At 35.3% G+C, this 24,108-nt stretch overlaps 1 protein-coding gene across 41 annotated transcripts in view; it reads left to right on the forward strand.

Annotated features, from left to right (window-relative positions):
* SLMAP (sarcolemma associated protein) overlaps positions 1 to 24,108 on the forward strand; it is a 312,286-nt gene that overhangs the window by 92,251 nt on the left and 195,927 nt on the right. For 6 of the 41 annotated variants that reach the window (XM_059939987.1, XM_059939983.1, XM_059939999.1 and 3 more), the window contains exons 8-14: positions 682 to 822; positions 1,896 to 2,033; positions 3,630 to 3,798; positions 3,884 to 3,934; positions 4,425 to 4,475; positions 9,673 to 9,735; positions 22,879 to 23,004. In XM_059939987.1, coding sequence (XP_059795970.1) covers positions 682 to 822; positions 1,896 to 2,033; positions 3,630 to 3,798; positions 3,884 to 3,934; positions 4,425 to 4,475; positions 9,673 to 9,735; positions 22,879 to 23,004 — 739 coding nt within the window. The remainder of the gene's footprint in view (positions 1 to 681; positions 823 to 1,895; positions 2,034 to 3,629; positions 3,799 to 3,883; positions 3,935 to 4,424; positions 4,476 to 9,672; positions 9,736 to 22,878; positions 23,005 to 24,108) is intronic. The other 35 variants (XM_059940007.1, XM_059940009.1, XM_059940022.1 and 32 more) reach the window with 14 other exon arrangements.

Genomic DNA, 24,108 nt, shown 5'->3' on the forward strand with positions numbered 1-24,108 from the left:
TAATGGTTTGCTTCCTTTTCATCCACCAAAGAATGACCAATGAAGTATTTTTTTCCCCCCAACTTAGATTTAAATATATTTCATGTGTATAAACCTATTTCATTTGTTTTCCTTATTGATTCCCAGTTATCCCACCTTTGGTCTATGGGAACTTCTTCAGGTTGGCACCTGAGTTCTTTTGGTAGAACCCTGGTAGACTTTGATAGCTTCCTGCTGTCATATCAGACAAGATAGTCCAGACTCATCCTGTACATTTTCCTGCCTTAGCCGTGGAATCAGCTTTTTCCTCAGGGTGCTGTTATTCCTTTTGGTTTAGTTATTATTTTAAAACGCTTGGCCCCTTTAGAGGTAAGAGATTATTTTTGCCCATAAATGTAAATGTTGTGGCTTTCAGAGAATATGGCAAGTAGAAGAGTTCATTCATTTTGTATACTTGAGAGAAATTTTCAGTTTATTTCGACCTTTTTTTTTCTGTTGGAAGTGTGATTAATATATTTGTGAAGGCATAATTTATTAATGCAGCTTTTAAATACAGCTTCAATTAATACAGAGTCAACATAATTAGTGTTTGGAGGTACCTTAATATGGAACTCAAAGAGCATCACAATGTGTTTTTTTTTCAAATGGTAAATACTTTGAAAAAATAACTTGGCTATAATTATAAATATTTTTTAATCCTAGAATCAAACAGAAGATAGTTTACGGAAGGAACTTATAGCATTACAGGAGGATAAACACAACTATGAGACGACAGCCAAAGAGTCCCTGAGGCGGGTTCTTCAGGAGAAAATTGAAGTGGTTAGAAAACTTTCAGAAGTTGAGGTATTTAAATTTAACAAATACTAAATAGTACTATGATTTTAAAATTTTAGCCTAAAAGTGCTAGCATTTCAGGACATTTCAAACTTGGGTATTATTATATAGCTAGAAATTTTTTCCTGTCTGTCTGGTGGGAAGGAGCAGTGTGCTGTTTTCATTGTCAGGAATTCTCAACATAACCCTGTGAGTTCTGGTGCTTATGGTCTCTAGTCAGTGGTTGAGGAAATAAAAGCCTAACCAGGGAATTTTACTATTTGCACTTTGGTTAGGATTCAGCCTCCACACAATGGACCACGATATGTGCCAGGGAATTGATCTCATTTCACATAGTTTTGTTTTTCTTGCAGTTGAGGATAGTCAGTGTAAGGTAGAGAGCAACACCGCTATTCTTACTTTACCCATCCTCCAGAGAGGAAAATTGTGCCTGTTTGGAGGTTCACAGGGGAAATTATCTCTGAGGTCCTTTCTAGGTCTTTTAGGAATAATCAAAATGTGATTCTCATTGCTTTAAAACAACATAATTATAATATGGGTTATTCTTTTGAACTACTGGAAAATTACCACAGAAGTTACATGTTACTGGATTTAGTTAAAATGTCCATTGTAAGCTAAGTAGTAAACATATTTTAATATAAGGATAGTTTCTATAATAGCCCCATCCCAAAGTGACTGATTCACTGTCATGTCATTAATATGACATGCAAGGAAAGAGAATTGCTAATTGTCTTCTAATTTTATTAAATTGACTCTGTGCACATTATTAAACTTGCTTTCAGGAATTGATAGGCTTAAAATATTTTCAAGGCTAAAACTCATAACCAATGGCCTTTAAAAAGTGTAATTATATAAAGTATTGTCCTTTTCTCCCTCCCCCTGTTTTTTGTTTTTCCAAATTCTTGGTATTTTCTGTTTTAGCATGTAAAAGTAAATTGAAATTCTTATGTTACTTAACTCAGCTTTATATAAAGTCCAAGGTAGATGCTGATTTAGAACAGCCCATAGAGTTACACTTTCTATAAATTGAATTTAGAATGTGCATTTATGCTAAATCAATTGCCTGTGAATTTGAATTACAGCGAAGTCTGAGTAATACTGAAGATGAATGTACCCACCTGAAAGAAATGAATGAACGGACTCAGGAAGAATTAAGAGAATTAGCCAATAAATATAATGGAGCAGTTAATGAGATTAAAGATTTATCTGATAAATTAAAGGTAGGTATTTCTCAACCTAGAAGTATGTAAATTAATCGTCCCTAATACACTGGATAGCTTAAGAGTTAGTTATTGCTGAATAGTTGTTGATGTAAAATTTGGTAATGGTTTAAAGTTATAGTAAAAATCAGGTGCCATTTAGCCCAAACACCCTTACCACAGATAACTGAAAGTTTGTAAAAGCTGACATATTTCCTTTGGATGGAAATAAGTAGTACTTCATAATAGGCATTTTAAAATATGTAACAGGAAATAGATGAGAGTCGGCAAAACCCAAGATACTTATTTTAGACTTTTGAAAAACTGGAATCTGCTTATCTTTCGGGTGTCCCAAAATCAGGGCCCAGCTATGTTAGTGCTAGTACAAGCCCAGAGGGAACCTTGGAGTGATTCCTTCCAAGGAGGCCATTGGCTTTGCTTCAGCTGCATCTCCTTGTAGCTGTAGGACATTTAGGATGAGGACAGACCAGACCATAGGTAATGCCAAGTTGGTCCTGTAAAACAGGGGTCCCCAACCCGCGGACCGCAGACCACTAATGGTCCGCGGCCTGTTAGGAACCAGGCGGCACAGCAGGAGATGAGTGGTGGGTGAGCAAGCGAGCGAAACTTCATCTGCCACTCCCCATCACTCACATTACCACCTGAACCATCCCCCCCATCGCTCACATTACCACCTGAACCATCCCTATCCCCCCCATCTGTTGAAAAATGGTCTTCCACAAAACTGGTCCCTGGTGCCAAAAAGGTTGGGGACTGGGACTTCCCTGGTGGCACAGTGGTTAAGAATCCACCTTCCAATGCAGGGGACGCAGGTTCGATCCCTGGTCAGGGAACTAGATCCCACATGCATGCCACAACTAAGAGTTTGCATGCCACAATTAAGGAGCCCATGGCCGCAACTAAGGAGCACACGTGCTGCAAATAAGACCCGGTGCAACCAAAAATAAATTAATTAATTAATAATAAAAATAAATAAATTTTTAAAAATGCTTTTTTTAAAAAAAAAAGGTTGGGGACTACTGCTGTAAAATGTTAGAACTGAGTTTGTGAAGACGCATCTTTATATAATTCAAACCATGGATTGAGTGGCTAGAAGATACACATTTGTTAGAGAAGACCAGAGCGTACCTCCCCTTTGTGTGATTGGTTAACCTATAATAGCTTTAAATATTGGACTTGTTAAAAAGAGGTCATTTAAAAAAGTGCTTGTAATCATCATTCCTTTAGCTAAAGGTAATTTTGTTTAAAATTTCAGAATAAGTTACATTTTAGAACTTACAAACTAATTGGAACAATAGTAATTTCAGGGAAAACCGTTATTTCCCTCTTCAAAAATGTGTTTTTCATTTTGACCCCTATAATCTCCGTATGTACTGAGTTTGCTTGCTTGCTACAAGTTTTTCTCTCCTAGGTGATATGGAGGCATGACACAGTGCATATCACTTTTGACATCATTTTGACATTTACAGATATGTTTTATAATATAGAATATTCTCTTTAGAAGTTTATGTGAATAAAAGCAGTCCTGCTTTAGACCTCTTAAATCAAGGTTCGATTTTATTAAAACAGCTGAATTTTCTTTTTCTTTTTCAACAGGTAGCAGAGGGAAAACAAGAGGAAATCCAACAGAAGGGACAAGCTGAGAAAAAAGAATTACAACATAAAATAGATGAAATGGAAGAAAAAGAACAGGAGCTCCAGGCAAAAATAGAAGCTTTGCAAGCTGATAATGACTTCACCAATGAAAGGCTAACAGCTTTACAAGGTAAGTTAGCTAATCCAGAAATTGATTTGATTTGATTTTTTCTTTTTATCTGTGAAATATCTTTTTCTTGGACTTTTATTTACAGTACGGTTAGAACATCTTCAAGAGAAAACTCTTAAAGAATGCAGCAGCTTAGGTAGGTGTCACCAAATTTCTTACTTAAAGCTGAATTTTTATTATTAGATTTTTGATGTTTACTATCTCACATTGGGTACTTATTTCTTTAAGAAGGGTGTTTTACGTATTAGGTGTAAAGTATCTACCCTCTTTCAGAAAATTTCCTTTAAAAATATGCTTGATTGCCACCAGTGGGCACCATTGTTTAGTCCTTGAGATGAATGAAATTTCTACCTCTGAGACGGTCTGCTTAGAGATATTTAAATAAGAAAAACACATCAACAGCAGGATCCTTTTTCTTTTGAGGGTCACTGGCAGCTTACTAAGCAGTTGTAGGTTTTCTCTGAGATGATAGAAAATGGCAAGTTGAACCCTTCTTGTAAAAATAAATTTAAAGTGTTCTATCAGTCTTAATGTAAGTAGGGATACAAAATGCCATGGTTACACTTGAGACCAGTTTTAAATAATACTTTCTTTGATCAGGCAATGATACACTGTCTTAATCCTAGGGATACAAGTTGATGACTTCTTACCTAAAATAAATGGGAGCACAGAAAAAGGTAGTGTAAAAAACTTAAATATTTTTCTTTCATGATATCCTTTTACTATTTAAGGAGGATAGAGAAGTCAGGGTTTTTAGGTTTTAAGCGTTTGGAATGAAAAGCATGCTGCTCATTGACTATTAAATCCCATCTTTTAAAAATCAAGCTTCCCTTTATTTTGTAATTCTTAATTCTGTGATCTATGGTTAGATATCCCTTGTTATATGGAAATTTCAATTATTCAAATAACAAGAAAATGATAATGTTCAACTTTAGTACTGGCTTATATAACATAGTATAGCCTTTTTCCCCCACTATATTTTCAGAGATGATACTACCAGTTTCTTCCATCAAATACCGCTTCCTGGGGATAATTGGCTGCCATTTTTTAATGTTTGTGCACCCCCTGCCCCCTTCCTGGCCAAGAGTTTACTTCAGAGGCCAGTGAGCCTTTGGACGTGTCATAGAAATTGCTCTCTTTATCCGTCTGTTTCATCAATCAGAGATAACAGGGTCAGTCATTTCTGCCATCTGAAAAATTCTTTATTTGTTCTTGATACATGACCCTTCTTTCTGGATAGCTTGGGTTATCTCTTGCCAAAAATGTACAGCCTCTGTTGGTTTTCTTACTGCAACATGGGGTTTCTACTCAATGGTTTCTATATTCCTTCAGTCATGAAGATTCCTCCTCCCCACCCCATTCACCCAGCATTAATTGAGCACCAACTATATGCCAAATTCTGCATTGGTTGCTTAGAGTACAAAATGAATAAAACTGTTTTCTGTGTTTACAAATATATGTGCCTCTCAACTCAGTTTTTATACAGAAGTTGGTGGAAGACATCAAGGTCGATACCCAAGAATTTCTTACTAAATACTTTTTCCATGTATCAGGGGATATCTTTATAGTTCTTGGGCAGCAACCAAACTCTGATAAAGTTAGGAGGTGCTTTTTTGGTTTGTTTTGATTCAGTTTGGTTGGTTGGTTTTTAATCAAGAACTGGATAATAGGCTCAGGTAATCATGTATACGTGAGCCGCAAGGTCAAGAGCTAAATGCTCTGTATATAACAAATCTTGAAACTCTAAATTTTAAAAATGTTTCATTAATCATTGTTATTTGGCTATTTTATGTATGTTTTGTGAAATACATTGACATTTTAAAATTTCAGTTTGAGTTTCAATTTGAGACTTTTTAAAGGTGTAGTTTATATTCATTGCACCACTATTACTGAAGTATATTTAGCAAACATGTAAAAAGACTTAATCCTCATCTTCTAAAAGCTTCTCATTCTTAAATGAATTTATATTTTTCTCTTGTCATTATTTTGCCCTATTTTCTCTTTCTGGCATGTACACTTCTTATTCAAATCCATCACCCTTTTGACTTGAGCATGTATTCATGGATAATGTTAGTGTTAACTCAGAGCTGGGAACATTCTATTCCTTCAGTTAAGAATCTTTTTATATACACTGACCCATCTTTATACTATTTAGAATTGTCAAATTACTGCTTAAAATTTTTTGCCAATTCCAGTTGATTTATATGAGAATAGTTGTAGACAGCTCCTTGATTTAAAACTGAATAAGGGGACTTCCCTGGTGGTGCAGTGGTTAATAATCCGCCTGCCAATGCAGGGGACACGGGCTCGAGCCCTGACCCGGGAAGATCCCACATGCCGTGGAGCAACTAAGCCCGTGCTCCTAGAGCCTGTGCTCCGCAACAAGAGAAGCCACCACAATGAGAAGCCCGCGCACCACAATGAAGAGTAGCCCCGGCTCGCGGCAACTAGAGAAAGCCTGCACGGTGACAAAGACCCAATGCAGCCAAAAATAAATAACAAATATATATATATTTTTTAAATCTTTTTATATACATTGAACCATCTTTATACTATTTAGAATTGTCAAATTACTGCTTAAAATTTTTTGCCAATTCCAGTTGATTTAGATGAGAATAGTTGTAGACAGCTCCTTGATTTAAAACTGAATAAGGGGACTTCCCTGGTGGTGCAGTGGTTAAGAATCTGCCTGCCAATACAGGGGACACGGATTAGATCCCTGGTCCTGGAAGATCCCACATGCCACGGAGCAACTAAACCCGTGCGCCACAACTACTGAGCCCACGTGCTGCAACTACTGAAGCCCATGCCTAGAGCCCATGCTCCACAACAAGAGAAGCCACTGCGATGAGAAACCCGTGCACTGCAACGAAGAGTAGCTCCCGCTCACTGCAACTAGAGAAAACCTGAGGGCAGCAACAAAGACCCAATGCAGCACCCCCCCCCCCCAAAAAAAAACACTGAATAAGATATTTCGGACACTTTAGGGTGCTCCTTGCTATGATTATTTTCCCCTTGCTGGTATTTGTTTTTTTGGTAGTGCTAAATTGAGTAGAGTGAGAGTGACTAATAGAATGTCTTTAAAGAAACTGAGTAGTAAATATCTGGATATGCACAAAAGATTCATACACTGGATTTAGTTACAAAGTAGATTTTGGAATAAGATAGGTCTATTCTGAATCATTTATGATATAGTAAGAAACCAATTGTCAAGTATTCAAATATTGCGAAAGTCCACAATCATAATGTGCTATCAGATATGATTTTAACTAAAACTACTCTTTAAATAGAGTGAGAACCAAGTATGGTTGTAAGAGAATATTTCAAAAATGTCTGGAGAAGTTAAGATTAATAATACTTCTCCACTAAATCCCATTTTTGAGATTACTTAAATCTAAAGTAGCTGCTATAAGCACAGTTTTGTACTGTAATTTTTAAAATGTTATAAGCATATTTTAAATATATCTTAGAAGGCATAGAAAAGCTCTGTCTAATAGAACTATTCTGAGAGCCACACACATAACTTAAAATTTTCTGGTAGCCACATTAAAATTATAAAAAGAAATAGGTAAATTTTTAATAATGTATTTAATAATATATTTACTTTAACCCACTATATCCAAAATATTATTTCAATATGTAATCAATATTAAAAGATTACAAATGAGGATTTCACATTCTTTTTTCCTTAGTAAGTCTTTGAAATCAGTATATATTTAATTTACACTGACAACACATCTCAATTCAAACTAACAACTTTTTAAGGGCTCAGTGGCCACATGTGGCTAATGGCTACTGTATTGGACAACACAGGTATAAAAAATCAAAACCCATAGGTAACTCATGTATAAATAAAACACATTTTAAGTGTCATGATTCTCTATTATGTTTCTGTATCTGCTTTTTCTTTACATTCCTACAGCTCTATTTGGTATCATAGGACACACCCCCTCCCCCGCCCCGGCACTTTCAGTATCTGATTCTTGATTCTTGGTTTGGATTATCAGTGACATCTTTTATAGTTTTTTGCAAAGTGAAATTCCCAAGGGCCTGAATTCAAGTAATGAAGTGTTAAAAGTGTCATGATCCAAATCCTTTACATGTACTACCTGAAAGACTTTTCTCTCATATATCTTAGGAAATAACCTTTGTGAAAGTCACATGTATATTTATCTTTTTATATTAATCTTGCATTTTATCCAAACTAGTATAGTAGATATTTTAATGTAGAGTCCAATAGTAAAATCAGAGTAGGTAAAAAGTTTGATTTTTGGCTTGGTGTGTGATGGTGGGATGTCCTGCATTAATAAATTTCATCTGAAGTCTTGTGATGCTTCTCTGAAATTTGGTTTCAAATATATATATTTTTAAATATGTTTTATAAAGTCCTTTAGTTAGGCTAAAATTTGGTTTTACTGAGTTTTCATATTTAACAGTGATATTGTACAGTTTGAGTTTTGAAAATGTTATATAGCTTACATAGGATTTATGTAAACAACTTTTTATTTTGGTAATTACTATTCAACTGAAGACTCCTGTTTTGGATTTCTTGGCTGCAATTGGCAAATGCTACTTATTCGATTTTTTTTTTTTTAATTTCTAATTTCTATTGCAGTTAGCCTTTTTTTTTTCCTTTTTCATTGTATTTCTGTATAACTGTATGTAGTTATATATATGTATGTGTTACATGCAGTTACAACTATATATAACTGTGTATGTATACTTATATAGAAATATATATCGGCATACCATGTAAGTAGATAAAGGATAATGAGAGATTTGAATATGAAGGTAAAGAAGAAGGCTATCAGTAAGGGTGTCAAGAGAGGTTGTCCAGCCATCAGAGTGGGAGATGCCTGCCTCTTAAGCAAAATTGAAATGATGAGGGGTGAGGCCAGGTGGAAGAGAAAAGAAGCTTTTACAGTCAGAGTGGTACTGACTCGTCCTCTTTGACAGGTTTTTGTGCTTTTACACCTTCTAGATAGTCATCATGTTGGAATATATTTTTAACACTTGAACTTCCAATGTCTGTTTGGTAGTTTTGAAAGATACAAATATGTACTTGAAGGATGTTATCCAGATTTAGAAGTTAACTCTTTGAATCAAAGTAAATAAAGCTTATTGTAAGAAAAGGGCTGAAACGTTTATTAAACTACTGTGTTAGGTTTTGATTCTCTTTACTTATTGAAAAAAAAAATATCTGTTTGACCTGAGCGAAACGATTTACCAAGCTCTAATTTTAAAATGTACGGGCATTGATTTTAATCATTTAGGCAGAGATAATAATGTAATGATTTGATAGTGTATGAAGTATAGATTAAGTGACTCAAGGGGAAAGACTACTAGTGAAATGAAAGTGGAAAAATTAAAATATTATATCAGTTTCTTAAAAATTTTAAGGCATTTTATGGTATTCTTAAAGTATTTACTGTTTGCCTCTTAACTAAGATGAATATCTTTGAAGGGGGACTGTTAGAGAACAGTCATTTGAAAATTAATTCAGTAAGAACAAATATAAAATTTTTAAATTATTTAAGGGTATTTGTTAAGCTCTCATAGAAAAAGATGTATTTTAAAAGTGGGAGAAGCTTTTTAAAGCAATATATTTCTATGGTTTTCTTGAGCTATTTGGATAGAAACTGCACCTTTAAAAGCTAACCATTTGGGGTACAGATTAAGATTATATAATTATAATTTTCAGTCATTTAACTTTAACTCCAAAATATGTCTGCTGTTAGTATTAAAATATATTAAACTTTTATTAATCTTATTCAGTTACCCATGTTAATACATTTTGGTTTTCCTACCTTTGCTGTTGGTTTTCAAAAACAGCAACAAAAACTGTATCCTTAAAGGTGTTTCTTTCTTTATTAGAGCACTTGCTTTCAAAGAGTGGCGGGGACTGCACTTTTATTCATCAATTCATAGAATGCCAGAGTGAGTACAGAGTATTTTTCACATTGATTTTAATGAAGTCAGGGTCTAAACTGAAAAATGAGAGGAAAAATTAACATCTCAACGTGTTTGTTTATGGTAGAAGTGCACAAAGGCCATCTTCAGAGCAGTGGTTCTTTTCAAAAATTTATAATTTATAAATCACAAAAATAGCGATTTCGTTTGGACACTCAGATCTGGAGATACCCCTTAGGGTAGCAAGAGCTTTCTAGAGAAGAAGTAGTAATAGATTGTCCTACAGTGTGACATCTACTACCTACCCTGGGGAAGTTGTACAAGGCTAATTTTAATAATATTTTAAAGATAGACAGGTTGGCTTTTGAGGTGATTTAGAACAAAAGAATTCTGAATGCTGAATTCTGAACAAAAGAATTGTGTATTCCGTCTTACTTGAAAATCATGTGACTGCTTAAACCTGTAACAATCAAAAGGTTGTGTTATTCTCTTAGTTTCTTAGTAACAATTAAAGGTCACTATGTGTAGTAAAGATTCATTGGTGAAATCTATACTTTTTCCTATCAGACACACACTTCGTCAGGCATTTTTTTCTTCCTGTTCGCTCTCTCTTTGAAATGAGTGGTTTTCCCAGTATTTATGCTCATGAATTCATTTTATGGGTGTGCATGCATGTGTGGTTACTGTTCCACCCTTTGCTCCCACCCCGCCAATCTCAAGAGCGTTCATGGATCGTAAGGGTCACACCTGGTAGTTATAGCAGGCACAAACTCAACAGATCACACGTTATACTCCTTAGAGATGCTTTAAGGAAACATGGAATTTCATTTAGTAGTTTTAGAAGAACTTCTGTTTTTGTCCATTTTAGAGACTCTAATGTTGAATGTAAGTTTAATATTACTTTGAGCCAAATTGTTTAATAAATATGGCACATTTCTTTGTTCTTTAACAGTCTTTTCATAAAGCATAGATTAGTGCATCTTTTTGTTACCTTCTGGTTACTAAATCTCATTTTTACAGACAGCAGACGCAGGGATTGGGGCAAAATAATTGGTACCCACTGAAACCAACTAAAAGTAGAATATGTAATCTAAAATATAAATCTTTAGGAGAAGGGTTTTATGCTTAGTTGTGTTACATGTGACCATTTTAAAATAAGTTATTTTTATTTTGCGCTTTTGGGATTTATATTTTGAGCCTAAAGAAATAAGAACAGAGAACTATCAAAATAATATTTTACTAAGTTACAGTTTGCAAAAATCATTTAAAGTGTTATTATAAAATGTGTAAAATAATTAGCTGTAGTTTTAACACAGAGCAATGTTTGTTTTAAATAAAGAAAAAGATGTTTGGAGATTTTTATGGGGTCATAGTTATGGGGGCAAATAAACATTCAGAGATTGAGCAGAAGTTATATAAATTACAGGAATCCCCTCAGTGAGGATATTAGTCAATAAAATAATGTTTACAAGGACTATGTAATGGCATGGGTAATTGCTAAATGTGATACACAGAGGGGAAATGAGAATATAAAACCCTGTTTTTTTGGACAAAGAGTGAACCAAAGAACAGAAAAAATAAAATATAAGCATTCCTGGATGTCTGAATCCACTGGGTTCTTAAGTATAAATAGTGGAAGTTTGGATTGTAAATTCAGGTAGCTAGGGATATAGCTTGTTATCTGAATCTGTTTGGTTCCTGAGTTTTGGTGGCAAGTAGCAAGAGTTGTATCTCAAATTTTCCAAATCTGTTTGGCTCCTTAAATTTGGATAGCTGGAGCTGGCATAGTAAGGGTTACCTCTGGTTTAATTTGTTCTCATTTTCATTATTTTATGACATTTTTATTGTTTGATGACAAGGTGCCATTATTGAAATTGTCATGCTTAATAATAAGTATTATGGCAAGCTAGGCAAATTCAGCAAAAATCTTACTCAAGTGAACTTTTGAAACAATTTTGGATTATTTTTTGACAAGCACACAAACTTTTTTGCCATTATTTTCATTGATAGGCATCTTGAACTGATTTATGATCTTGACAATGAAGCTTATATTCTGTGAGCAGTAATACTTCATATTTTTGTTTCGTCTTTTAAAAAGCAAATATTAAGTACCTAGCTTTCATTATTTACTGTGCTTGTATAGTGTAAATTCACTTGGTGTTTTAAAAATTAGAAAGCAAATAGTTCACTTCCATAGGAGTCATCACGCCTATTTTATTTTATTTTATTTTTTAATTTATTTATTTATTTTTGGCCGCGTGGGGTCTTCATTGCTGTGCGCGGGCTTTCTCTAGTTGTGGAGAGCGGGGGCTACTCTTCGTTGTGGTGCGAGGGCTTCTCATTGCGGTGGCTTCTCTTGTTACGGAGCACGGGCCTCAGGCATGTGGGCTCTGGAGTGCAGACTCAGTAGTTGTGGCGCATGGGCTTAGTTTCTCCACAGCATGTGGGATCTTCCCGGACCATGGCTCAAACCCGTGTCCTCTGCATTGGCAGGCGGATTCTTAACCACAGTGCCACCAGGGAAGTCTCATCATGCCTATTTTAAATATATTGACAGATTTTTTTTCAGTTTATGTGTATGACTCCGTAAGAGGACAATTTGGTTGTTGGCTCTCTCCATTTATAAGGTGATTTTGAGGAAATTAAATGGGTCGGAACACATTTCAATTTGTTTTCCTTTTATGGTAAAACAGACTATTTCTTTTAATTATCTTTTAGGCGAAAAGCTTTTTTAAAAAAATATTTATTCATTCATTCATTCATTTATTTATGGCAGCATCAAGTCTTAGTTGTGGCACGTGGGATCTTCCGTTGCGCGCGTGGGCTCCTCGCTGCACCGGGCAGGCTTCTCTCTAGTTGTGGTGCTCAGGCTCCAGAGCACGTGGGCTCTGTAGTTTGCAGCACGCAGTCTCTCTAGTTGACACGCCGGAGTTCAGTAGTCGTGGCGCGCAGGCTTAGTTGCCCCGCAGCATGTGGGATCTTAGTTCCCCGACCAGGGATGGAACCCGCGTCCCCTGCATTGGAAGGCAGATTCTTAACCACTGGACTGCCAGGGAAGTCACTAGGAGAAAAGCTTTTAATCTCTGGCATAGAGATTGGATTTTGAACAGATTCAAATATAACCTTTTGCATAATTCCAGAACTGTGAAGTAAATTTTCTATATAAAAATGCATCATATAAAATCTAGAATTAACAAGTAACTAATAAAACTTACTAAAAAGTTTTCGCAAATTTTCTTCTTCAGAGATTCAGGCATGAAGTTTGGTTTAAGCTGAACTCCACATACCATGTTCCCTGCAAATTTTAGTCACTCAAGGTTTACCATATAAACTTTAATGAATACATTGAGACTTTTGTATGCTTGCTAAAGATGCTTTCTGAGTTAAAAGTTGTACATCTCTAAATCTGTTTCATACATATTTTGTGAATTCTGCCACTTGATTAACTTGTATGCTGAGTGAAAGGATGAAGGGCGTAAAAGGTAGAGAAGCTAAGGATGTAGAGACCTGCCATCACTTGGTGGGCATGGAGTGAAAAACAGCCTTCTCTGGACTGCTGCCTGCCCCTTTGATTTCTCTTGCTACTGTTTGTCGCAGTGTCTGGGTGCCAGAGAAACTTTCCTCTGAGGTCTGCTTTGTAGAGACAAACTGCCCACTCCCCCAAGGGCATCTCCCTTTTGATGATGGAGTTAAGAATCCTATGAAATAAACCTCATGTCTTTGTATTCTTAATCCATGCTTACTATGCAACTTAATCATTTTTACTATCATATTAGGCAAAAGTCTAATTCTCTTAATATTTCATGTCTTATTTTTTTTCCTGATTAAAAAAAAAATTCTCTCCCTGCCTCCCACCCCCATTTTGAAATTACAGTCACTATCTGTGTATGATTCTCTCATTCCATCCTCTGTGCTCTTAGGGCTTTGCTCTCACATAGAAATTGCCTTATTTGGAGTAATGCATTGAATCAGTGTTGCTCTTGTGACTGTTTACTTTTCATCACTCTATGAGATCAGCCTCTCTGAACAATTTCAGGCTTATTCTGATTACATATTGTACTTGAAACAGAGTTTTAAATTTTCGTCTTTTAAACTTTTATTTCTCTAAGCCAAAGCAGTTTATTTATGCCAAAGAATAGAAAACACTTGGTGTGGTTCCCTTCTCTTAGTAGTTAATGTCCCCATTACAGGAAAACTCTTGAGTTTAAACTAGATGTTGCTAATTTTTTATTTCTTTGTTCTTAGAGTATTGGAGGCTTTTTGTTTGTTGTTGATTTGTACCAACCATTTCCCCAGTCAGCTAGCTTTCCAATATTTCTGCCAGATTTTCTTCCAGTATAACTGCACAGAATATAGTCTTAAATTCATGCCAGTAGTGTTTTGGTATATAGACTGTTCCTTTAAAAAAAAAAATCCATTTCTGTATTCTGGAAATTGGTTCATTTCGTTGAATTTTAAATCTGTCATTGAATTCTAATTTTTTTTTTTCTCTTGTTCTTCCTTATTCTTAGATTTTAAGACAAACAGCCTCTGGAACTGTTTTTAGGGAAAGGCAGATTATCTTCTGTAATAGGAATTGCTTTAAGTATTTTGCTGCAGAAACAAATAACCTTGTGAAAAAGTCTCTATTATTCACATTAGCAACCTCTCAGAGTCACCCTGTGCAGTTCTAAAGCTTTCTTTCTACTATGTGAGCTGCTATTCTCTGAAGGGAAATAAATTGTTGGCTTGATGTTGAATGCTGATTGTTAATTTTTACTTTGGTTGTATCTTGATGTTAATTCTTTTTTTTTTTTAATAAACTTATTTATTCTATTTATGTATTTTTGGCTGCCTTGGGTCTTCGTTACCGTGCGCGGGCTTTCTCTAGTTGGGGCAAGCGGCGGCTACTCTTCGTTGCAGTGCAAGGGCTTCTCATTGCGGTGGCTTCTCTTGTTGCGGAGCACGGGCTGTAGGCGCGTGGGCTTCAGTAGTTGTGGTACGCGGGCTTCAGTAGTTGTGGTTCGCGGGCTTAGTTGCTCCACGGCATGTGGGATCTTCCCGGACCAGGGCTCGAACCAGTGTTCCCGGCATTGGCAGGCAGATTCTTAACCACTGTACTACCAGCCCCTTGATGTTAATTCTAATCTCAGTTTCTTAGCTGTATTTCCCTTAATGACCTTCTAAGTAACGTTAGCTCATTTTCATTTATGATGTTTAGAGTTGGATCAGAGGAACCTTTATGAGAATTCTGATTTGGTCCCTCATTGGCAGTATGACTCTGGGTGGTATGATCTCTTCAAACCTCAATTTCCTCATTTATAAAATGGTATGGTAGTACCTACTTCATAGGATTATGAGAATTAAATGAGATAATGTTTACTAAGTGCTCTAAGTAATTCCTGGCACACAGAAATACGTGTTAACTAGAAGGTAGAAGACTTTTTGCAGGGGCGTGGGGCAGAGTTTGGAGAGGGTGTTAGTGGGAGCTTTCATGTTGAAGTAACTTGTTTTCCTCCTTTTTATTCCCATTTTGAAGACAGTGAAAGCTAATTGATCTAGCTTTATTGCTCCTGTTAAAGTAATCTGTTTCCAACAATCTAGGGATTGTTTAACTTTTAAATTACCAATATACATGCCATTTTAAAAATTTGGTCTCAAGCACATTATTTTGATGCCCTAGTCATAACATTTTTTTTTTTAATGAAATCTAACTTTGAGATTTAGAAATATTCTCCAGGTTGGCATTTACAACAGCAGATTATGCAGTTCTTTTTTATTCTTCTACTTTTCTGTCTGTTTAAGATCCCAAGGGAACTGACATCAGTATCTGATAGTACTGTTTGAGTTTATCTTCTGCTTTCAATTGGTTGTAGCTGTCATGTGAGGAAAATGGCTAAGAACTAGGCACACCTGTGCTCCCTTTGAGCTTCTTTTGTTTGCGTTGTTTCTCACTTTCATTTTGCGCCACATAGTAATACAGATAGTATATAATATATTTTTATCAGCCAAGAAATAAATTTGGTTCTCTTCTATTCAGTCTTTGACAATATTTGGCAGTTTTTGCAATTCTGTAATATGTTTTCTGACTAAACAAAGTGCTTTGGTGGTGGTTCTCAAATGTCAAACTTATACCCATCAGTTCTTTTCCTTGGTAGGTTCCCTACAGAATGCCTAAACACGTATATCAGGTGCAATTCAAGAATGTTCGCAGGAGCAGCATTATTCACAGTAATTCAAAACTGGAAATAACCCGAAAGACCATCAGTAGTTAAATGGATAAAAAACACTGAGGTATATAGGATGAATAAAGTTCAAAACCACTAAAATTATATTATTTAGTCACACATATTTGAGTAGTATGACTATAAAGAAATGCAAGAAATTAAATACCATAGAAGTCAGGATAATGCTTACCTCATGGGATTTTGATTGGAAAAAGAAATGTGGAAGGCTTTGGAGGTGGTGGTTAGGTTCTGTTTCTTAATTTGGGCAGTAGTCATACAGACATTAACTTTAAAAAAATGTTATTAACCTGTACCTTTGTGTTTTATGCCCCTTTCTAAGTGTTGTTTCATAATAAATAATAAATATGGTTTTAAAACAGGGGAAAATGAATAATAATCTCTCCAGAGTAACCCTCAAAAAGAGGGAGTTTTAAAAAAGAAAGAAAATCTTGGGGACTTCCTTGGCAGTCCAGTGGTTAAGACTTCACCTTCCAACGTAGGGGGTGCGGGTTCGATCCCTGGTTGAGGAGTAAGATCCCACATGCCTCGCGGCCAAAAAACCAAAACATAAAGCAGAAGCAGTATTGTAACAAATTGAATAAAGACTTTAAAAATGGTCCACATCAAAAAAAAAAAAAGAAAGAAAATCTATCTTTCATTTGTGCCAAGGCAAATAGTTCTTTCAAGACCTGTAGTTATTATTATATGGAAGTTCTTTTTTGTCTCTGAGGGGTCTCCGATTTTCAGTACTTCTTAAAAGAGTTGAGGTCTCCACCCCAAGTTTTAGAACTAGCGGTTAGAAACTTTTTTAAAAACCATATTCTTTTCCTTAACACTTTAATCACAGGCCACTAATGATTCACTAGATTGGTAATATAACCTTAAATAATTTCAATAGTGATAATAACAGCAGGTAATTATTATCTAGAGCTTAATACTGGTACTGTTCAAAACTTTTTATATGTATTTAATCCTTAGTTTTTTAGAATGAGGAAAATATTCAAATAATTTTTCCAAGTTTGAACTCTTTAAATATAAATGCCTAATTCATTCATTCAGCAAATATTTATTAAGCATCTACTATGTATATACCAGGCATTATTTTAGCTTTGGGAGGTATAGAAATGAACAAGACAAAGATAGCTTTGCCTTCATGGAATTTACATTCTCTTGAGGAGATAAAAACTAATAAACTAATAATATGTCAGGTAGTGATAAATCCGCTGAAGAAAAAATGGAAGATTATAAGACAATAGGGAGTGATAAAAGTATTATGTAGGACTTGAACAGATTTGGGACTAAGCTGAGTGAGTTGTACATGTGTCTGCAGAAAGAGTGTGTGAGATGGAGAGAAACCATATGAAAACCCAAGGCAGGTCTGAAATTGGAGTTATAGAATAAAAATGCCTTTAAAAAATAAAACGCCAGATAGTAAATATTTTAGGCTTTGTGTGTTAAAAGGTCTTTGTTATAGCTACCAAACTCTGCCATTGTTGTGGAAAGCAGCCATGGACAATATGTAAATGAATGGACCTGGCTATGTTCCTATAAAACTTTATTTACTGAGGCAGCAGAAGGCTGGATTTGGCTCTGTGGGGCCATAGTTGGCTTATAGACCTTGTAGATCATGGTAGGGACTTAAGATTTTGTTCTAAGGGTGAGAGAGTTTTGAGCAATAAATTATTCCTAATGTGTGTTTATAATTTTTTAAAGGTGGTACTTCAATCTTCAACATCCTAGAGAAAGATGGAATGGCTTTCAGAACCTGTGTTTATACTATTTCATTATTTGCTATATTCATATAACAAGCTTTTGTGGAACCTGTATTATGTGACATAATTGTGTTGAGAATTAAATTATTAATAAGATGCCTCCCTGCTTTCACTAGACCCTAAATTCCTAGATTTATCACATTTATCTTGGTAATCCATGAAGAGTACCTAGTACTGTATCTGGTGCATAGTGAGTACTTGAAGGAATGAGTATATTCCTCAAAGAGTTTGTAGTATGTTGGGAAAGGTGGACATAAATAAATAGTTGCAGTATAGCTTAATAGAGATACAAATGAAGAGCTATGGAAGAGGAGAGGAGAGATACCAGATCCATGTAGGAGAAAGGAAGAGAAGATAAATGCAGTTCTGAGGGGTGGGATTAAGTTCCTGTGGGATTTCTGGGTGAAGATGTTTGAGAAGCAGTTAGGCATTAGGGTTCTGGGATGTGAGAGAGAGAGAGCTAGACTAGGCATCAACATTTAGAAATTATTCAAGTGTAGCAGGTAGTTATTGCTATTAGAAAAGAATTTTTGAAATCTCAAAGGCTAATGCTTTCTTTTTTTCTTGCTTGGCAAACTTTAAAAATTTGTATTCTGCTTTCCCCCAGTACAGACAAGTGCTGCATTGGAAATCTTTGTACAAGCCTCTCTCTTTCCAGTGTGATATACAGAAGAGGGGTTGTGGGGTCAAAGGGCATGTGCTTTCAACATTTGGATAGTTCCTGCCAAATTGCCCTCTAAAAAAAAAATTGATACTAATTTACACTTCCACTGTGAAAGGGCACAAGATTACTCATTTACCCACTCCTCCCAGTACTGAATGTTTGCCAACCTGATGGGCAAATAATGCCGTGGCGTTGTGTTAGTGGGTAGACCAAGAATTTTTCATGTTTACTGGACATTTGCATTTCTTGGCCTGTGAATTCTGTGTTCCTGTTCTTTGGCCTTTTTTCTCTTGTGTTTGATTTTTTCTTACTCATTTTTGGAAGGCGTCATATCTTTGCCTTCTCCACAGGCCCTTTCCTCATTTCTTGTTTTATTTTTCTCTGTAACTGCCATCTGACATACTATTTGTTTATTTTTTTATTGCCTGTCCCTCCCCACACCATTAGAATGTAAGAATCAGGAGGGCAGGGATTTTGTCATTTGTTCATTCTAGTGTTTCCAGCACCTAGGACAGTGTCTGGCATATAGTAGGCACTCGCTAATTAATTGTTCAATGAATGAATGAATGGAGTGAATAATAACCTTTTTTTAAAATAAATTTATTTATTTTTTATTTATTTATTTTTGGCTGCGTTGAGTCTTCGTTGCTGCATGCATGTGGACTTTCTTTATTTGCGGCGAGCGGGGGCTACTCTTCGTTGTGGTGCACGGGCTTCTCATTGCGGTGGCTTCTCTTGTTGCGGAGCATGGGCTCTAGGCGTGCAGGCTTCAGTAGTTGTGGCACACGGGCTCTAGAGCGCAGACTCAATAGCTGTGGCGCACGGGCTTAGTTGCTCCATGGCATGTGGGATCTTCCCGGGCCAGGGCTCGAACCTGTGTTCTCTGCATTGGCAGGCGGATTCTTAACCACTGTACCACCAGGGAAGCCCGAATAATAACCTTTTATCTGTTATTTGTTTTTCAAATATTTTTTCCATGTTTGCACTTGCCCTTTTCCTTTGTTTATGGTGAATTTGATCATATAGAAAGTTTTAATTTATATGATGTCAATTCTATCACTTTTGTCACACGAGGCTTTTGAAGTCTACATTTTGCCTACCTCCCCTCCCCCTTTTTAAACCCTGTGTTCCCTTCATTCACTTCTCCCACCTCCCACTCCCCTCCTCTGGCCAACCATCAGTCTGCTGTCTGTATCTATGAGCTTGTTTTGTTTTTTTTTTAAAAGATTCCACATATAAGAGAAATCATATGGTCTTTGTCTTTCTATGTCTGACATAATTCACTTAGCACATTGCTCTTGAGGGCCATCCATATTGTCACAAATGGCAAGATTTTATTCTTTTTTATGGCTGAATAATATTCCATTATGTATACCTACCATAATTTCTTTATCTCTTCCTCCATTGATGAACACTTCAGTTGTTTCTTTATCTTGGCTATTGTAAACAATGCTGCAGTGAACGTAGGTGTGCATATATCTTTTCAAGTTAGTGTTTTTGTTTTCTTCAGATAAATACCTAAAAGTGGAATTGCTGGATCATATAGTTCTATTTTTAATTTTTTGAAGAACCCGCATACTGTTTTCCATAGTGGCTGCATCAATTTACATTCCCACCAACAATGTACCAGGGTTCCCTTTTCTCCACATTCTTGTTATTTCTTGTCTTTTTGATAATAGCCATTCTAACAAGTGTGAGGTGATATCTCATTATGGTTTTGCTTTGCATTTCCCTGATGATTAGTGATGTTGAGAATCTTTTCATGTACCTATTGGCCATCTGTATTTCTTCTTTGGAAAAATATCTGTTCAGATCTTCTGCCCAATTTTTAATCAGATTTTTTTTTGTCTTTTTTTTTTTTTTTCTTGCTGTTGAGTTGTACATACAGATTTAGATCATAGAATAAAGGAAAGTCAGTGAAAAGCTGAGAAGGAAGGAATGAGCAGGCGCATAAAAGAAGTAGGAATGAGTAGTATCCTAGAAGTCAAAGGAAAAGAGTTTTAAAAGGGAAGCAGTAAACTTTTGATTAAATATGGTGAATGGATCCATTCACAGTAAAATATTATAAAAGACATAGGACACAAGGACAAAGGGAATGAGAGTAGAGACTAATTTTAGAAATATAAAACGATCAGTTGAGTTGTAAGAGATTTTGGAGGATGGGAAGTAAATTCTTAATGAATATGAGGTTTTCATTTGAGATGATGAAAATGTTTTGGAACTAGATGAAGTTGGTGCTTCCATATTATCGTGAATATACTAAATGCCACTGAATTGTTCACTTTAAAATTAATACGCTATGTGAATTTAACCTCAGTTTTTAAAAACAAGACCACATACTGAGGTATATGAAATTTAAGAACACCAGGGATAAAGAAAAGATTCTGAAAATTGCCAGAGAGAAACAAAGGATCTCATACTGTATTATTAATCATAATCTAAATTATAATATAGCCACAAATAAATCCTGAAATCATAATGGCTTAATTCAACAAACATTGCTTTTCATTTATGCTACATGTGCATGGTGAGGGAGAACACGCTGCTCTATACTGTTACTCAGGAATCTAGGCTAATCTGAACACATGGTTTCTAGAGTGGGGGGAGAACAAGTATATGAAAATCCTACTGTACTCTCTTTTAAATGCTTCGGCCCTGGCTAGAACCAGTCACACGGACCTTCCTGAGTGCTAGGGACTTGGAATGTGCAGTCTTCTCAGGTGCCCAGAAAGGACAGGCAAACCAGGCATTGCTGAGCACAAGAAGTTTCTGCAGTGCATAATGAGGAACAAGAGTCAGACTGGCATTAGACTCACCTTCCAGTTTGAAGCTAGAAGACAGTGGAACAATGTTTTAAAAATTCTGAAGGAAAATTATGTCCTGTAGAATTATGTATCTGTCAAACCAGTCAAATGTGAGGGTAGAACACTAACATTTTCAGAGGAACAAATTACAAAACATTTACCTTCTATCCACCCCTTATCAGGAAATTATCAGAGGATATATTACACTAAAACAAGGGAATAAAACAGGAAGAGGAAGATTTGGAATCTGGGGGCAGGGGATCTTGTACAGGATACAGCTCAGACTGGAGCAGGAAGATTAAAGGGCCAGGAGAAGGGAGAGACAGGGATATATGATGTGATAGATGGCCTGATATGTTTGAGGATATTGAGAGTTTTATGGTTCTATAAGAACTTGGGCTGTGTTTGAGATATATTTTTAAAAATTAGCAAAACAAAAGAGGGCATTGTAAGTTCCCAAAATAGTAAATGTTGTACAGGAAAAGAAATATAATTATCGCATATTATATGACTCAGGTATAGATAATGGTCATAATATAAATACTGATAACAGATGGACAAAATGTAACTCTTATGAGGATGATAATAGGATATGAGAGCATAATCATCTGTAAGAGATTGTCAGTAAATAATGCCTAAAATGGAAAAATTAAGAAATAGCAATGTATTATTTAGAAATATAAATGTAAATACCAGAAGAAATGGCTAAAAGTTAAAAGTTGTTGTTTGTAGGAAGTGATTTTTCAAGAATGGAATGGAGTAGGACAGAGGATGGGTAAGACAGCTTATGTTACATATCTTGTAGGGTTAATGCCTTTTAAAATTATCTAAATTTGTTACTTCGACTTCCTATTTTTCAAGGAGGCAGGAGCAAACAGTGCCACATGCTGCAAAGAGCCTATGTTAAATGAAAATTAAGAAAAGGAACCATGGGCTTTGGCAGATAGGTTATAGTGATCTTGGGGCCATTTCAGTGGTTGAGTAATGGGTGTAGACCAAGTTGCAGTGGGTTAAAGGATAGAATAGAGAAATTATTTCACATACTGCAAAAGTGTAAAATGAAGGAGACCAAGTGACATATAGGATCAGATAATGGTGTATACAGAATAGATATATTATCCTCCTGACTGAAAGGCAGAATATGAAAATCTGACTTTAAATAAATTATAAAGAAACTACATTATACATTTGCAGAGAATCACCCATAAAACAAAAGCAAAAAAAATTTTTTAAATTTCTTTCAATAATTAGCTCTTCTAAAATTACTCATTTTACTGAAACGTCATATAGGCATCTCTGCTAAATTGTGTCAATAGGGAAAAGTAAACTTGATATAGTATGATTTGTATTACTTCTTTATTTAAATGGAATACCTTCTCAGAATTCCTTTATTTCAACTTAATATCCTTGATTTAAAGAGGGTTGCTTTGTTTGTTCTGAGTCCTTTTTTAAAAGTTCAAGGCTTTTAAAATAATGTGAAAGCTAATGAAAACTGAAGGCAGTTCATCTCCCTTACCCTCGGATTTCTGCATTAACCTGATTCCTCTAGTATCGTTCCAGTTCTCTTAGTTCCCCTTCCAGGTTCAAGTTTTTGTTCAAGCCTAGTCATGGGAGTAATGTCATCATCTTTAAATTTGGTCATGGAATGTGTTACACTGCCCAGCTCAGGGAAGTGCTTGCTACTCAGTTTGGGCTTGGATAGTAACGTTTATTTTCTTTGGCAGAGAAGCTGATCGTCGAGGGGCATCTAACCAAAGTGGTAGAAGAAACAAAGCTTTCAAAAGGTTCGTTTTCTGTGGGTTTCTGTGGCATTTTTCTGTGGGTTTTGACAACTCTTTTGGATAATGAAGGTTAGTATACATTTCCAAGGTCATAGTACTTTAACCATCAGTTTATGTCTTACAGCTCACAAAATGGCAATGCAGTGACAATATCAGATAATAATATAAAATAGTTGGAGTTCTGTTTTAAGAAGGATATGTTCATCAGAAAGTTTCTTTTTAAGTGGGTATATATGTGTGGGTTTTTTTTAAATGCTTGGAATAGGTTTTGTTAGGTATTAAAGATTTGTGGCAATCTCTCTGTCTCACTTCCAGCATTATTTTCAGCTTTGATCTCAAAATTTTAATCAAACGCAATGTAAATCTTTTTTGAAACAGGTGAAAAATGCTTGCAGTTCCATTTTGTTGGTTATCGTACCTTTAATAGTCCTTATGATATTTAATATTATCTTAATTGTTAGCATTTCAATTTGACTTAAACAAAAGTGATTATGTAGAACCTTATATTTTTTAATGAACAGTCCTGTAATTGCTTGAAGTAATTTATTCTGTTGATTCTTTTCTGTTACAATTGTCAGGCTTAGAGAAGAAAAGTGAGTTTTAAAGCATCGTATTGTCAAGTCACTTTTATATATAGGGAAATTGTGCAAATAAATTTAGTGGGATATGCTCATTATTCATTCTAGGACTTTCATCAGAAGAACATACCCGTATAAAATTTAAAACTAAATTGACAATCATTTTGGTTAGCTAAAACAATGAGTGATAAAAGTTTGCAATACTCCATTTCATTACATTTTGTTTTATGAAAGTAACTGGATCCATTTGGCTTTTAAAAATATTTAAAAGGATAGTGTTATTTCATATATCTGGTGGCTTCCATTTGGAATTTTGTGCATGGCAGATGCCATATTTGGGGAAAGAATGCATAAAATATGCGTCACTAATATTGTTCTGGCAAACAGGCATTGAATTTCAGAACAGTGAACTATTTTTAGTACGTATGGCAATTTATTTCATCTTATTAAAGTGAGATGAGAACAGATTTTAAAATAGCTTTTACTTCACCATCTAAATACCTATTCAGATTAGTTGGTTAAATAGCCAACACTTTGATGTAGAAGTAGAGCCTTGGAAAAAAATCAGTGCTTCTTATAATTAAAGAAAAGTATC

The sequence above is a fragment of the Balaenoptera ricei genome, chromosome 11, assembly GCF_028023285.1.
Source record: "Balaenoptera ricei isolate mBalRic1 chromosome 11, mBalRic1.hap2, whole genome shotgun sequence".
NCBI classification, from domain to species: Eukaryota; Metazoa; Chordata; class Mammalia; order Artiodactyla; family Balaenopteridae; genus Balaenoptera; species Balaenoptera ricei.